The 15,914-nt window shown below is 44.5% G+C and overlaps 1 protein-coding gene across 1 annotated transcript; it reads right to left on the bottom strand.

Annotated features, from left to right (window-relative positions):
- Positions 1-521: 521 nt before the first annotated feature.
- LOC110507538 (EF-hand calcium-binding domain-containing protein 5) lies at positions 522-14,303 on the bottom strand. Its single transcript, XM_036965566.1, has 20 exons — positions 14,020-14,303; positions 13,443-13,692; positions 13,017-13,334; positions 10,886-11,042; positions 9,671-9,722; positions 8,965-9,041; positions 8,680-8,835; positions 8,060-8,159; positions 7,266-7,565; positions 6,777-6,970; positions 6,398-6,554; positions 5,799-6,091; positions 5,191-5,342; positions 4,217-4,451; positions 3,813-3,965; positions 3,501-3,607; positions 2,959-3,227; positions 2,481-2,719; positions 2,084-2,180; positions 522-1,027 (listed from the first exon to the last, which is right to left on the bottom strand). The coding sequence occupies exons 2-20, from the start codon at positions 13,646-13,648 to the stop codon at positions 933-935; spliced, it is 3,357 nt and encodes a 1,118-aa protein (XP_036821461.1). The 5' UTR covers positions 13,649-13,692; positions 14,020-14,303; the 3' UTR covers positions 522-932.
- Positions 14,304-15,914: the final 1,611 nt, after the last annotated feature.

Here is a 15,914-nt window from a genome sequence, read left to right on the forward strand (position 1 = left end):
GCTGGAGGAAATGGGTACACATGTATCTATATCCACAGTAAAACAAGTCCTATATCGAACACCAGCCCAAACGTGAAGCACGGGGGTGGCAGCATCATGTTGTGGGGGGTGCTTTGCTGCAGGAGAGATTGGTGCACTTCACAAAATAGATGGCATCATGAGGGAGGAAAATTATGTGGATATATTGAAGCAACATATCAAGACATCAGTCAGGAAGATAAAGCTTGGTTGCAAAATGGGTCTTCCAAATGGACAATGACCCCAAGCATACTTCCAAAGTTGTGGCAAAATGGTTTAAGGACAACAAAGTCAAGGTATTGGAGTGGCCGTCACAAAGCCCTGACCTCAAAGCGAAACGTTTGACCCAAGTTAAACAATTTAAAGGCAATGCTACCAAATAGTAATTGAGTGTATGTAAACTCCTGACCCACTGGGAATGTGATGAAATAAATAAAAGCTGAAATAAATCATTCTCTCTACTATTATTCTGACATTTCACATTCTTATTCTTAAAATAAAGTGGTGATCCTAACTGACCTAAGACAGGGATTTTTTACTAGGATTCAATGTCAGGAATTGTGTAAAAACTGAGTTTAAATGTAATTTCCTAAGGTGTAAGTAAACCTCCGACTTCAACTGTACACCCTACAACCTGTCACTTTTTATGTAGAAACCCACCTCAACCCCTCCAGTACCCCTGCAAATCCAATAAGGTACTAGCACTGACATGTATACACTTGCATTCTCATGTTTCTAACTCACATCACTGTTCTCGTGCAGGTTTTTAATTAAAACATTATTTTTTTTAAATGTTCTGTTATCTATATCATCTCTGCATTGTTGGGAAAGACCTCTCAAGGAAAGAATTTCACTGTTCTGTTTTATGCCTGTTGTATCCTGTGTACGTTGCGAATAAACTTTCAAACTTGAATCTAGTAGGAACAGATAGACAAACAGATGGATACCCAGTCATACAGGTCCTCCAGTGGTAATGATCCATGTTGCCCCAACTCCCTCCTTTCAACTCCTGAAACCGAAGAAGAACCAGCTTTAAATATCACTTAAAAGCCCCCCACTTTGTGGATAAAATGCATGGATACAACACAGACACATTCCCCTTTGATTTTATTTATTTTAAGGTGGCAAAACAGGCTGCCTAAGTATGATTCCAAAATCAGAGACAACGATAGACAGATGTCCCTGATTGAGAACCATACCCGGCCAAAACATAGAAACAGAAAACATAAAAATAAAGAAACTAGAATGCCCACCCTAGTCACACCCTGGCCTAACCAAAATATAGAATAAAAGCATCTCTATGGCCAGGGCATGACACTGGTTTTGTTTATGTTACAGACATAACTCAAATTATTATGATATGTTGCGTTTGGTATGGTATGTATTAATTTGGAGATGTCCGTCATCCATTTTGTATGATATGTTACGAATTACAATTCATATAATATGTTCCAGATTACAATTCGTATGATATGTTACGAATTACAATTCATATGATATGTTCCATATTACAATTCGTATGATATGTTACGAATTGCAATTGTTGTGGCTAACGTTAGCTAGGTGGCTAACGCTAATGTTAGCTAGGCTTGGGATTAGGGGTTAACGTTAGGGTTAGGGTTAGGAGTCAGGTTAGGGTTAAGGTTAGGCGTTAGGGGAAGGGTTGGCTAACATGCTAAGTAGATGCAAAGTAGTTAAAAAGTAGTGAGTAGTTGCAACGTTGCTAACTAGCTAAAATGCTAAAGTTGTCAGTGATGAGATATGAACAAGCAACCCTGACCAATCACCCTCTTATATAACCATACCAAAAGTAACATATCAAACTAATTTGAGTGTCCTTGATTTTCATTTACTATGTTATGTCTGGTCTTAGAGCCGAGGCTGCAGGTGTAGGGTGAACCGGTGAAGTTGCCTCTAGATGCTGATCTGGGGTCCGTTTTGAATTTCCCCCAGTGATGGTTAACACTAGTATCAGGGTAGGGGAAGCTGATCCTAGATTTGTATCTATGGGAAACTTCACCCCGGAGTGTGTCTGTCAGAGGTGGATTCATTTCCATAGGCGTACCTGCTATGCAGCTGTGGACCAGCTCCCTGTCCACTGTCACTGCCCTGGCTAAGGGTTCAAACCTGGCCAGCCTGTAGCCCAGGTCAGTGCTCACCATCTGATGTGAAAGGTAATTGGAAGTCAAAAGAGATACATATCCTCATGATGTATCAAGTAGGCCTACTAAAAACACATTGGTCATGTTTGAGATCAATTACATTGCAGTCGGCTACTGCAAACTGACTGATCTCCAAATCCCCTTTCCTGATAAATAACTACTCATTATTATTTTTAGATCAGTCAGTCTGCTCCGCTGGTGTTCTGCGATTAAGCAAAATGTATGCTCTCGGAATAGGACCATTGTCTTCCATTATGCAAATAGAGACAAGCTTGCATTCAAACCTAGTGAAATTCTCACCATCTTAATTTGGTCCCAATTGTCTGTATGGACAGAACCCTCCCTCTCAGGGTACAGCAGTAGAAGCACCGCCTTCACGACTTGACTGACATGGAAGTGGTGAGATGCATCCTGGGAGCTCTGGAGTGCCGCTACAATTGATTGGTCCAATCCGGACACACAGCGAACGCGCAGGTGCTCCAGCATGAAACATAGGAACAAGATGGACGCCCGCCGCTCCCCTCCCAGGCCCTTCGCCTCTGTAGAAGAGAAATATTGTCTTAGATTAGCACGGACTTAATAGGCCAATTTCTTGGCATGTCTTGGTCATTTAACTTTTGTGGATTTTGCGGATGGCAATTGGTTACATGAAAAACTGCACTAACTGCACTAATATGCACTGTATGTATGACTTAGAACCAATAATAATCAGTATGGTCCTATTATACTCTGGTTTGGCCTCTTAGCTTTCCCCGTTCCCTAACACCATGCCTCTCACCCAGCAGTGTGTGTTGCCTGCTCGGCCCAGTGCTTTCTCTGTGCAGCTGAAGGCAGGCAGCCTGCAGTGCCTTCCCTGCAGACGACAGGTCCCGGCGCTCGTGGGGCTGCAGCCCCCTCTGGTGGCCCGATGAGAGGGTTTCTAACTCCATGTCCACCACCCCCAGGGCCCACCCAGCTGAGTCCCTCACAGGGAGCACCAGTCTGTACGCCCCAAACACGACATAGTGCCCAGCCTGGGAGGTGTCACAGCACTGGAACAGGTAGTCTCTGGAACAGAGGGTGGATCTACATTAGCCTGGTCCCAGATCTGTTTGGTCTGTCTTGCCAACTCCTATGGTCATTGTCTTGTTTGGTATACGCAGCAGAAACAGATCCAGTATCAGGCTAGAACCTCATGTGGACCCTGGAGGATAAATAGCACAGCAGTTCCATAGACTGTCATAGGCTGGTAGATCAATGTGTCATTAGAGTAGGTTGGACTTTGCGTTGCAGTACTAGCAAAGCCACACATTGCAGACTAAAACAGGTCCAATGATTTACCTGCAGAAGTGATCTGAGCGCCGTAAGGAAGGAGGAGGGGAGAGCCAATGGGAGCGACGAGAACCTCCCTCCATCACCATCATCTTCCTCAGAGAGCAGTCACTGCCCTGCAAATGGTGCTCATTAGCCGACTTAAAGTTGGTTTGATATCTTGTTCGGAAACCTGTGTGTACCTGAATGTGAATGGTTAGTGCGCGTGGCTAAGCTAATGCTGCGTTGAGATTTCTGTTTAAATGGTTTATTTGGTGTATGCGTGCTGTGTACAGAACGTAGCCTACAGAGGATTGATGTCACCGCCTTCTCTTCAGTTACCTGTCCGTCTGAAGGCTCCATCAGATAGGTGGTGATACTGTGAACGGCAGAGACTCTGCTGTGTAGCCAGAGTGAGGCGCTCTCCACAATGTGCAGTATGCTGCAGCGAGTCACCACATGCTGGAGAGCTCTGCTGAATTCACTGCTCACGCCCTGGGCAAAAATAGGATATTGTTACTGAGTCAAAGCTAATGAATGGTGTTTTTAGGATACTTGCCTTTTTTGTATACTCCTTGAGCGTTATAGAAGTATTGCCCTGGGTTTTACACTGCACAATACAGCCATTCTAGCCAGGTCCCAGATCTGTTTGGGCTATCTTGCTAACTCCTATGGTCATTGTCAGCCAAATGTTGGTAAGTTGGTAAGACAGCACAAACAGATCTGGGAGCAGCCATTCCTCTCACCTGGTAGAAGTCTATCTCATGGCGTGAGAACAGGTGTGTGTCGTTTGAATCTCGGAGTGTGTCGAGACCCAGCACCCCAATAGCTCGTCCCTGCTCTCGGGGGTCCAATATGGGAATGGCGATAAACGAGCCATAACACTGTGAAGAGGCTCGAGACTCGTCGAAAAGGTAGACCCCTCCGTGAGCGGCCACTCTGGGCACGTGCACTGGACTACAGCTCTCTATGGCTGAGAAACTACAGCAGGGAGCAACAGTAAAAGAGACAGTCATAGATCCTATAATGGGAGAGAGAGAAGATAGCTACAATAACGGGCAACAAGGCTCTGAAAGAATTTCCTGTGCTCCCAAATACCATAAGAAACTGTAGCACGCCTATAGTTGAGACTGAAATGGTGTTAGTGAGTGAGTGAGTGAGTGAGTGAGTGAGTGAGTGAGTGAGTGAGTGAGGGAGGGAGGGAGGGAGGGAGGGAGGGAGGGAGGGAGGGAGGGAGGGAGGGAGGGAGTGAGTGAGTGAGTGAGTGAGTGAGTGAGTGAGTGAGTGAGTGAGTGAGTGAGTGAGTGAGTGAGTGAGGGAGGGAGGGAGGGAGGGAGTGAGTGAGTGAGTGAGTGAGTGAGTGAGTGAGTGAGTGAGTGAGTGAGTGAGTGAGTGAGTGAGTGAGTGAGTGAGTGAGTGAGTGAGTGAGTGAGTGAGTGAGTGAGTGAGTGAGTGAGTGAGTGAGTGAGTGAGTGAGTGAGTGAGGGAGGGAGGGAGTGAGTGAGTGAGAGCATAGAGGGAGGGACAACAGGGTTAGAGGGGATGGTTTAAAGGCCAAAACGACTAGTCCAACAAATAACATAGACGCGAGCTGCCGCTGACATGTTGCTACGGGTAAGACGGTTACACTAAAGGCTAAATTGATCGACTGATTGTGTGATTGATTGGTTGATTGATTGACGTGTCGCTAACAAGGGCAGAGCTATCTCCTGACACTGACCTGACAGGGGCCTGGTGTGGCTGGAGCATCTTGTTGAGGACTAGACGGGCATCCTCAGTAGTACAGGCCACGTAACGCAGCCTAGAGCCCCCTTCCTCCAGCAGGGCTACAGAGACACTCAACAGCTTCCCCTCCGCATTCACCTCTGCATCCTGCCACACACAGACAAGCGTGGCTTCAAATCACATTGATTTCATAAAGCCTATTTTTAGGTCAGCAGTTGCCACAAAATGCTTTACAGTAACAAAGTGCTATACTGTGATCAGCTGGACAAACTACAGAAACTGTCTTCAAACAAATCTACATTCACCATAAGAGTCTAAGAAGAAATTAAGCAATATAGAACCAAAAAGGGTTCAACGGCACGCTTATGACCAAAAGGATAAAAAGATGATCTCTATAGAACCACAAATCACCGAAGCAACTTATTTTATGCGGTATACATATTATACAATAATTATTCAATAGTACCTATTTCCGACTGTTGACTATTGTTTTATGCTTCTGTAAGCTACTGACCAGCCATTTGGTTAAAGTGAAACTACAGTAATGTTGTCATGTCTGAAATGTAAGGTGTTGTTCCAGTATTCTACACGTGTCAGACTCACTCTGAGCACGGCGCTAAACACAGACCCATAAACAGGCTCCATCTGGGCTGCACCTCTTTGGGCTGCTCTCCCAATCTCCTGCAGCCAGGCCTGCCTGGTAGCCCCTCTACCCCTGTCCTTTCCCCCTCGCAGGGCTGCCCGCTCCTGCAGGTAGACCAGGAGCTCCTGGAAGGCCCAGACCCCTAAGCCCTCCTCTGGAGGCAGCTCCACCAGGAAAGCCCTCAGTAAGGCCTGGAATTGTCCCAGAGAGAGGACAGAGCAGCTGGAGAGAGGTGGCTCACCATGCTGCCAGGCTTGAACAGGGCGGGGGGGGGGGGGGGGGGGGGGGGGGCATAAGAGAGATTGTGTGGTTAAGGTTGTACGAAATGGACAGATAACGTCTTCACAGCACACACAGGTGGTGGACTTAATCATCACCCATAGCACAGCAGCTACTTTAAGAGAGACTAGCTGTGGGGAAAGCAGATTAACATTACAACCAGATTAGCGGTAGTTCTCATTGTAATGTGGTTGTAATGACGTCATTTCAGACGGTTTTGCTTGCGGGTGGGTCTACTATGTTGGTTAGCCCCCACAGCCAAGTCCCTGTGACCTCTGACCTCTCTGTAAGGCCCCTTCCTCTGCTCCATCCTTGTACAGACTTAGCTCTCGCTCCACCTCCTCTCTGTCCACAGCTCCTCTGCCCTCGCTATCCCAGGAGAGGAAAAGTGACGACACCTCCTTTGACCTCCTGTCTTCTTCTTTCTGCTGGTTACACTAAAGACAACATAGTAGCCTTCATTATTTTAATTTGACACAGCCCATAAGGCCTAAGCACACAGTTGGGCACAGTTTACAGGATAGAAATAGAAGACCGGGGAAAGACTTTCAGACCACGGCTTTTGCACAGCACAGTACCGCACACTAGTCATTCCATTTCTACGGACCACAGACAGCTCCTTCACTGTCTCCTCTCGTCTCTCTTAAATCTCTTATCACCTGCTGCAGCCGGCGCAGTCTCTCGCTCTCTTTCTCTCTGTAGCCAGCTTTGATGTGTTCAGCCAGGCTGTCCACCATAGCGCCACTGGATGCTCTGCCCAGGAAGCTGAGCACAAGCTGCAGGAACTGCCCTCGGCTCACCGTCTGACTGTCATAGGCACACATGGTCCAGGGTGACCCAGGATCCTCTGCTTCTGTTAGGACATTATTTCAGAGCTTTTTGTTTTTCTCGAACTGTATCTAAAGTCTCCGTTGTAGTCTTATGCTCTGTGTCTTGTCAAATGTACACCTCAAACAAAAGAGAAGCCCGAACACTGCTCTTGCTCGTATCACATTATTTATTCAAGTTTACAGGTAAGCCTCTTGCTCTGACTAAAGTGATACGAGCAAGAGCAATGTGCAGGTTTCTCTTTCCTCTAAGTTATCACATTATGTGTTAGTTCCTTTTAAAATGCAAATGTAAACAACCAAGGAATTCAACACACTCACCTTCAGGTAGGGGACCAGACTCCATGACAACACATAGCTCTTCTATGTCCAGCGCTATGTTCCCCCGGTCCTCTGGAGGTTCTGGGCTGTTTATGGCAGTTTGGTGCCCCAGCTCCAGGCTCTCCGTGGGGGTAACCCTGTTCCCCTCTCCCTTCCTCTCTTCTCCCGCCTTTATCTCATGGCATGAATGCGGCATGTCCCCCTGTCCAGCATCACATGGCATACAGGTCTTCTCTGTGTCCATGGCTGCAGGGCTTCCAAGGAGACCACAAGTCATGTGGTTGTGTCCCTGTAATGGCCCTGTAGAGCAATTATGGTTGTTGCTGTCATTGTTGTTGTTGTTGTTGACTACTGACTACTGATTCTCCAATGAGTATTGTTTTCTTAGCTTAGATTTGAACATTCAAGCTGAAGTACAGTAACAATGACATGTCTATGTCCTCTCTGTCAGTAAGCATACGCCTTTCAACGTGAAGGCAGTACATCAGTAATACCACAACTTGTCCACTAGATGGACTAGAGCTACACGGACATGTTGGGACAACGTCATTACATTGAAGTATATCAGGTGAGTTTTGTAGATATTCAGAACCATTAACTCGTGATTGTTACTCTGCAGGCCTTATGTGACCATCATTGTGTGTGTGTGTGTGTGTGTGTGTGTGTGTGTGTGTGTGTGTGTGTGTGTGTGTGCGCGCGCGTGTGTGCGTGTGTGTATCTGTATGTGTATGAATGCATTCTAGCATGTTTACATGTGTGCGTGCGTACGTGTGTGTGTGTGTATGTTTACTCACAGTGGTTAGGATCATGCATGGACTCCTGTGTGCTCTCATTCTGATCATGGTAGAAACTCAGCAGAAGGACCAACACTCTCTGTCTGTCCAGACACCCAGTCTAAACCAACAAATATATTCTTTCATTAGATCTCAAAGCACTTTTATTATGTTAAATGACTTCCTCCATCAATCCTGATGGGATCCTCTGCAATAATTTCACCACAAGCAACAATCCGTTATGCAAGAGAAAGTTGTGACGAGCTAATGGGGAATGGAGTTTTTTTTTTTTAAGTGTGTTAATGGAGGTGGTTAGGCATGGTTCAGTCAGTTTTATTGAAAAAATGTTTTTTTAATTTCATCTTTATTTTACCAGGTAGGCTAGTTGAGAACAAGTTCTCATTTACTACTGTGACCTGGCCAAGATAAAGCAAAGCAGTGCGACACAAACAACAACACAGAGTTACACATGGAACAAACAAACGTACAGTCAATAACACAGTAGGGAAAAAAAAAGTCTATATCCAGTGTGTGCAAATGGCGCGAGGAGGTAAGGCAATAAATAGGCCATAGTAGCGAAGTAATTACAGTTTATCAAATGAACACTGGAGTGATAAATGAGCAGATGAGCAGTCAGTCACCTTAGCACAGTCACAGTGGGAGAAGGCCTGAGAGAGCGTCTCTGTCCACAGCCTCAAATTCTCAGCACAGCCGTGTTCCCGGCTACACAGGGAGAGATGTTCCAGAAACAGCTGGAACTGCTCCTCAGAGAGCCCCGAGACATACTGACACACATACTGGGACACGGACGGACGGACAGAAAGACAGAGATTAAAATAACAGAAGAGAAATACTGAGCACTGCTCCGCCTATAGAAATCACAAACGAGGGGGAAGATAAATAAAACATTAAAAAGCATTTCTCACATGGACAAATTGGTCTTGATGTAGTGAGTCAGGTGTGCCAGAATCATTGGTGTTCAGGTCCCAGGCCAACTGATCATCTGAAAAAGAATCACTCTTAAATACAGAGGCAGGATCTTGATTTTCATCACTCTTTTGTTGCTGAGAATATGCAGATGAGCTTCGTGATTTACATAAATTCCCTGAAAACCCTCACCAACACACAGTTAGATTAACAGTATTGCACTTTTCATGTCGTGTGATATTAGCTAGCTAATACCCTATCCACCGATCAAGCAACATTACGGACTCAATGTTAAAATCCTGTTGCTGCAGGATTGTATATTGCTGCCACAGCAGTGGTCAAGGTAACCCATTCTTGCAGTCAATGACCAAAAGCGCCCTCTTTGGCCTCATGAGTGGAATGTTATTCATATTTTTTATAATTTGTATCATTAATTTAAAAAAAAAATGTTTTAATAAAAATCCCATCTGTCTTTTTCAAACAGTTTTATATCTGACATGGTAAAGGTGTCTTCTTTTTTGTAAGCCCATAACCATGTGTGTGAGGTGTATACTTTAGTTTTCAAAGTAGATTTGATTAAGACTACCAAGAATCACTCTGTGTGGCCCTGATTTAGCCCATTGAAAGTAAAAGGTTAAGATCCTACACCTGTACACTGGTTCTAATGCCTGGACATCTACAAACTGCATCATGACCAGAACATACCTGAACTTTTGGAATGAAGGAGTTCCTTGAAGCTGAGTAGAGCATTCTGCACCTGCAACATAGCCATGTGTTAGTGGGCTTACAGACGTCAAACACACTCTTAGAAAAAACGGTGCTATCTAGAACCTAAAGGGGTTCTTCGGCTGTCCCTATAGGAGCACCCTGTGAAGAACCCTTGTTGGTTCCAGGTATAACCTTTTTTCCCCCGTGTAAAGGGTTCTACATGGAACCCAAAATGGTTCTACCTGGAACCAAAAAGGGTTATTCTATGGGATTGTTCCTCACAAATGTAAATGACATGGATTTACTTATATTTTTCGTACTGTTTGATGTTAGTTGAGTGAATTGGATTAAAACACAGAGAAAGATTGCTTGTCTCCTCTGTTCCCTTTTGTACAGTACATCTCTGAGTTCCGCCCTACTCCCAGTCCCTGTCACAGATCCAAACACAGAACAGCTTTAATTAAAAGCTGGGTTCTCTGTGGTCTTATTGTCTGTCTTGACGTTAAACCCCCAAAGCATTTATCCCCACCATTAATCCTAATCCCATTTTCTCTTACTCTCTCCGATCCACTAATCCATACGGAGGTAGATAGCTAGCTCAGATCAACACTGAGGTGCAATGTACAAGTCTGTACTGTACTGGTCTGATATACACAATGAATAGGGTCAGGAGGTCTTCCTGACTACGGGAAAACTCTGGACCCTTTATGATCAGGAAAAACTCCTGGACCTCATCATACAACACCCTACCTTGAGGCTCTTTGTATTCCTCATATGTCAACCCCTCCTCGCTTTATAATTGTGGTCTGTTCCTACCAGGTACAGAGAGAGGGTGTGGTCTGTTCCTACCAGGTACAGATAGAGGGTGTGGTCTGATCCTACCAGGTACAGAGAGAGGGTGTGGTCTGATCCTACCAGGTACAGAGATAGGGTGTGGTATGTTCCTACCAGGTACAGAGAGAGGGTGTGGTCTGTTCCTAACAGGTACAGAGAGAGGGTGTGGTCTGTTCCTACCAGGTATAGAGAGAGGGTGTGGTCTGATCCTACCAGGTACAGAGAGAGGGTGTGGTCTGTTCCTACCAGGTATAGAGAGAGGGTGTGGTCTGATCCTACCAGGTACAGAGAGAGGGTGTGGTATGTTCCTACCAGGTACAGAGAGAGGGTGTGGTCTGATCCTACCAGGTACAAAGAGAGGGTGTGGTCTGTTCCTACCAGGTACAGAGAGAGGGTGTGGTTGGCTTGGAGCCTCCAGTCAGTGAAGTGTAGTGCCAGGCACTCCCTCCGTCTCTCCACGGTACGCCTCTGGATCTCCTCTCCCCTCTGCAGCTCCACCCTGCACTGCCCCACCTGCCTCTTCAGCTCAGACAAGCTGGGACAATATAGGACAAATGGGAAGGGTTAACCATGGGTTAAATAAGGACGTTTGTGAAATGGTATGTTTTTCCCTGGACTTTGAACAGATATCCATTCAATTCCTACAATATTGCTCTGTAACAATTTATTTGGATAGTCCATCTGTAGATGCTCTACAGACTATTAGTAACATTTCAACTAACTATCTACTAACCCTAACCCTAACCTTAACCCTTATCCTATCCCTAAACCTAACCTTAACCCTTAACTTTATTCTAAACCTAACCCTAACTGTAACCTTAGCAAGCAGTTGCTTATCAACAGATAGTTTGTTGATAGTATGACCATCTGTAGAGCATCTACAGATGGACTATCCAGACTATCCAAATAAAGTGTGACCTATTGCTCTGCCACTGATAGAACTGATGACATACTGTGTATTTTGTTTTGGTTTCTTGTTGACGGAGGATACAGTAGGATACAGCCTTCATCAGTGGTGTAAAGTACTTTAAGTAAAAATACTTTTAAATACTACTTAAGTCGTTTTTGGGGGGTATCTGTACTTTACTATTTATATTTTTGACAACTTTTACTTTTACTCCACTACATTCCTAAAGAAAATGATGCACTTTTTACTCCTCACATTTTCCCTGACACCCAAAAGTACTCGTTAAACTTTGAATGCTTAGCAGGACAGGAAAATGGTCTAATTCACGCACTTATCAAGAGAACATCCCTGGTCATCCCTACTGCCTCTGATCTGGAGGACTCATTTAACATACATGCTTTGTTTGTGAATTTTGTCTGAGTGTTGAACTGTGACCCTGGATCTCCGTCAATTAAAAAAAACAAGAAATAGTGTAGTCTGGTTTGCTTAATATAAGACATTTTAAATTATTTATATTTTTACTTTTGATACTTAAGTACATTTAAAACCAAATACTTTTAGACTTTTACTCAAGTAGTATTTTACTGGGTGACTTTCACTTTTTCTTGAGTCCTTTTCTTTTAACCTGTTGTGACTAGGGGGCAGTATTTTCATTTTTGGAAAAAAAAAACGTTCCCGTAGTAAACGGGATATTTTGTCAGGACAAGATGCTAGAATATGCATATAATTGACAGCTTAGGATAGAAAACACTCTAAAGTTTCCAAAACTGTAAAAATATTCACTTTCTCTTGAGTCCTTTTCTTTTAAGGTTTCTTTACTTTTGCTCAAGTATGAAAATTGGGTGCTTTTTCCACCACTGGGCTTCATTATGGTCTTTAGAGTGCTTACTCATGAAAATGTTGTATAATCATCAGTCTTCAATTGTTCATTCTCTCTGTTTCTGTGTGAGAGAGAGAGCGTAACCAAATGAGGGGTACCGTAACCAAATGAGGGGTACCGTAACCAAATGAGGGGTACCGTAAATGTTTATTATTATTGAATAATGGTGTGCCAGATTATTTGAGACATGAGAGAAATAGGTACTACAGTACTTCTGGTGGAGTGAGAGCAGCCTCATGGGCTGTGAAAATCATTGAGCCAAGGAATGAGGATAAAGGCACATGGAGGCCCAGATACACTGTATGTTCCACCATCAACAATCTCTATAAAATACAATTACCAATTTAATGAAATGGGGTATAAGACTTAGGCATATGAGTAGATTTTCGCCTTTGGTTCTTCTTTAGGGTAGAGTAGCATCCTAACCAAGCCTGCACTGATGGAGGAGGAGCAATACGGTTTGGGGGGAGATGCCATCAATCATTCTGTCATTACTCCATACACAATCACCTCTCCCCACTCCTCTCCCTTCCTCCCCTTCACTTTGGTATTGTGCCCCATCTGTGATTTTCTCTCCCTTTCCATTTCCCCCCCTCTCTCTCTCTCTCTCTCTCTCTCTCTCTCTCTCTCTCTTTCTTTCCCTCCCTCCCTCTCTCTCTCTCTCTCTCTCTCTCTCTCTCTCTCGCTCCCTCTCTCTCTCAGGGGTGATGAATATATCCCACCGGCTGCATGGTGCATGTAGCAGTTGCAGAGTGAGCTCCAGCCCCAGGCGGTACTGGGCTGCCTCTGCCTCTTCTCGGTCAGAAAGGAGGGGGATGGAATTGAGAGGGGGATGAAGAGAGGGGGCAGAGGAGGACCTTATCAAGCAATGGCCCAGATAAAGCAGGGGACTGAAGGGAGATGAACCCACTTCAACCTCACGCCTCCTCCTTTCCCCTTCTTCTCCCTCTCCCTCAGTCTCTCCCCTCCGCTCTGCCTCTCTAAGGAGCTGCCCGACACATGGGACCAGAGACGGCAAGACCTTCTCCAGCAGGTAAATCCTGCAAAGACAGAGCAGAGCACACATTCATGAATGATACATGGTAGAGCTAATTTTCTTGCTAAATGAGCTACATCAGATTGGGGAATGGGGAGATGAATGCTCTAACCTAGAATCCATGGATTGTTCTCCATCCTGACTGAGCCAGTACTGGGTAAGAGGGTCAGTCAAGGCCCACGCCCCTTGGGCCAGTTGAACTTTGCGGACACACTCCCTGTGGGAGTCCAGTCTGCGCCCCAGCTTTGACCCTCGGCTGATGATCTGTCTCTCCAGAGTGCTCTCCCACCCCTCTCTGTCCTCCTGAGACCCTTTCATTTGTATCCCCCCTTTCCCTCCTCAGATAGAGGATAGAGGGTCTGCTGTAAAATGTACAAATTAGGAGAAAACTAGGGCAACTGATCTGATTGTTGGGTATCTTTGAAAGAAAGGGGGGTGGACCTTGTAGGCTATTAATTTTCTCTGAGACAGAAGGTATTAAAGATAGGTATTTACGTTTTTTTTTTAGATTGTTACAGATATGTATGTGCAATTCAATATTTATATTCAACACAAAAAAAAACGAAAATGATGTCAAAAGATTAAATTATGCATAATAAACTACCCTAAGAAATATGATCAATTTATGGAAAACACACAAATAACCCCCTGACCAAGACTAAAATGTATTCATGTTTTCTGTTAGTTACCTTTTCCCTTTGCCTTCTGTATCAGACTCCTTGTTTACCTTTTCCCGTTCTACTTCTGTACGAAACGGATTGACAACATTCCAATCCTTCCCTTTCTCTCCCCTTGAGTACAATTCCCAAAGGATGGAGGCAATGCAGGCAGTCAATAAACAGCCCTGTGGAAATGAATCTCTGCACCTCAAATCTTGATCTACCCCTGTAACCAACAACACCCTCCCCAGTGTGTGTAGGGGTGGGGTCTGCTGGTTGCAAGGCACAGGTCTCTGTTTGATGGTCACTAAGGGAAGGAGAAAGATCACTTGTTGTAAATGAGAGGATGCAAAAGGAGGGAGGGAGGGGCCACAGCCACTGAAACATGACCTCATCGCTTAGCTCAGCTCACTGCAGAGCAGTGTGTGTTTCATATGATAGGTTCCCTCCCTTTTATTTTGACAGTTAATTGGGAGGCCTTTTCACAATAGAGTCTACAATGGAGTCTACAATGGAGTCTACTTGGAAAATACATTGGCGCCTTTTAAATGTTCTTGTGTTTTCTTTTCCCATTTCTTTCCCTCGGTTGCGTACGAGAGGAAGTGCAGGCTAGGTCATGGTCTTTGGTACGTGACAGAAGTCACATTTCCTTTTCAAACCAATATTCTGTAAAATGACCTGAAACTCTCTCTGCATAAAAGCTCCCTGAAAAGCTCTCTTTAAAAATCCTTCTGAAAGAGCTACAGTGCCTTCAGAAAAGCATTCATCCACATTGTGTTGTGTTACAGCCTGAATTCAATGGGATAGATTTCTGTTTTCTCACCCATCTGCACACAATACCCCGTAATGACAAAGTGAAAAAAGTATTCTCACCCCCTTGCTGTGACACAATTGAGCTCAGGTGCATCCAATTTCCTTCCAATATCCGTCTCTACAACTTGATTGGAGTCCACCTGTGGCCAATTCAATTGTTTGGACATGATTTAGAAGGAACCACACCTCTCTACATAAGGTCTCACAGTTGACAGTGCATGTCAGAGGTGGGAGTTTTGGAGGATGACGGAAAGTGATGTGGAGCTTGAACATAATGGTGGTTGAGTCAAGGAGAATTGGACTATTGTCCAAAAGAATGGAAAACGCAGCACAGTAGCATACAGTGCTGAGAATGTATTTACTTGTCTTGTAGGATTGCGGTTTATTCATGAGGAGCAGCTGATCGGATTACCAATCTTGAAGAATCCATTTAAGATATCCAAACTGGTGGGGAGAGTGCTGGGTAAAGTGAAAGCTGTGAGGATTACGAGAGGCCCGTTTGTTCAGATCTTTTTGTGCTTCTGACGATCATAAGGAAAGTGTGTTGCGTCTCACTCGAAGGTTTGACGTGTCATGTGTGTCTCTTTCGGGAACAAGGCAGCCCTCAAGGGGGTAATATCTGGCGTCTCGTGGGAAGTCGATGTTACAGAGATGAAAAATGTTCCTGGAGTGATTGATGCACGTCGGATGATTCGTGTGGTAAATGAAGAAAAAGTGAAGTCGGTTCTTTTGTTTTTTGATATAGAGTCTCTCCCTACTCAAGTGGGGTTGGGGTATATAAACTACCGAGTCAGAGCATTTATCCCAAGACCAATCATTGTAAAGCTTTTGGACATGTTTCAGGTGTTTGCAGAAGGGAGAAGCTGAGATGTCCAAGTAGTAGAAATGTAATGTCATGTGTTATATACAGTTGAAGTCGGAAGTTTACATACACCTTGGCCAGATACATTTAAACTCTGTTTTTTACAATTCCTGGCATTTAATCCTAGTAAAAATTCCCTGTCTCAGGTCAGTTAGGATCACCACTTTATTTTAAGAATGTGAAAAGTCAGAATAGTAGTAGAGAGAATTATTTCTTTCAGCTTTTATTTCTTTCACCACATTCCCATTGA

The sequence above is a fragment of the Oncorhynchus mykiss genome, chromosome 27, assembly GCF_013265735.2.
Source record: "Oncorhynchus mykiss isolate Arlee chromosome 27, USDA_OmykA_1.1, whole genome shotgun sequence".
Taxonomy (NCBI): domain Eukaryota; kingdom Metazoa; phylum Chordata; class Actinopteri; order Salmoniformes; family Salmonidae; genus Oncorhynchus; species Oncorhynchus mykiss.

Bases quoted from the DNA above. Each gene is read 5' to 3' on its own strand.
- LOC110507538 (XM_036965566.1), bottom strand. From the start codon at position 13,648: ATGAAAGGGTCTCAGGAGGACAGAGAGGGGTGGGAGAGCACTCTGGAG. The intron at 13,335-13,442 runs GTTAGAGCATTC...CTGTCTTTGCAG, and splicing joins GAACAATCCATGGATTCTAG to GATTTACCTGCTGGAGAAGG. The intron at 9,723-10,885 runs GTAGGAACAGAC...GCTATGTTGCAG, and splicing joins ACACCCTCTCTCTGTACCTG to GTGCAGAATGCTCTACTCAG.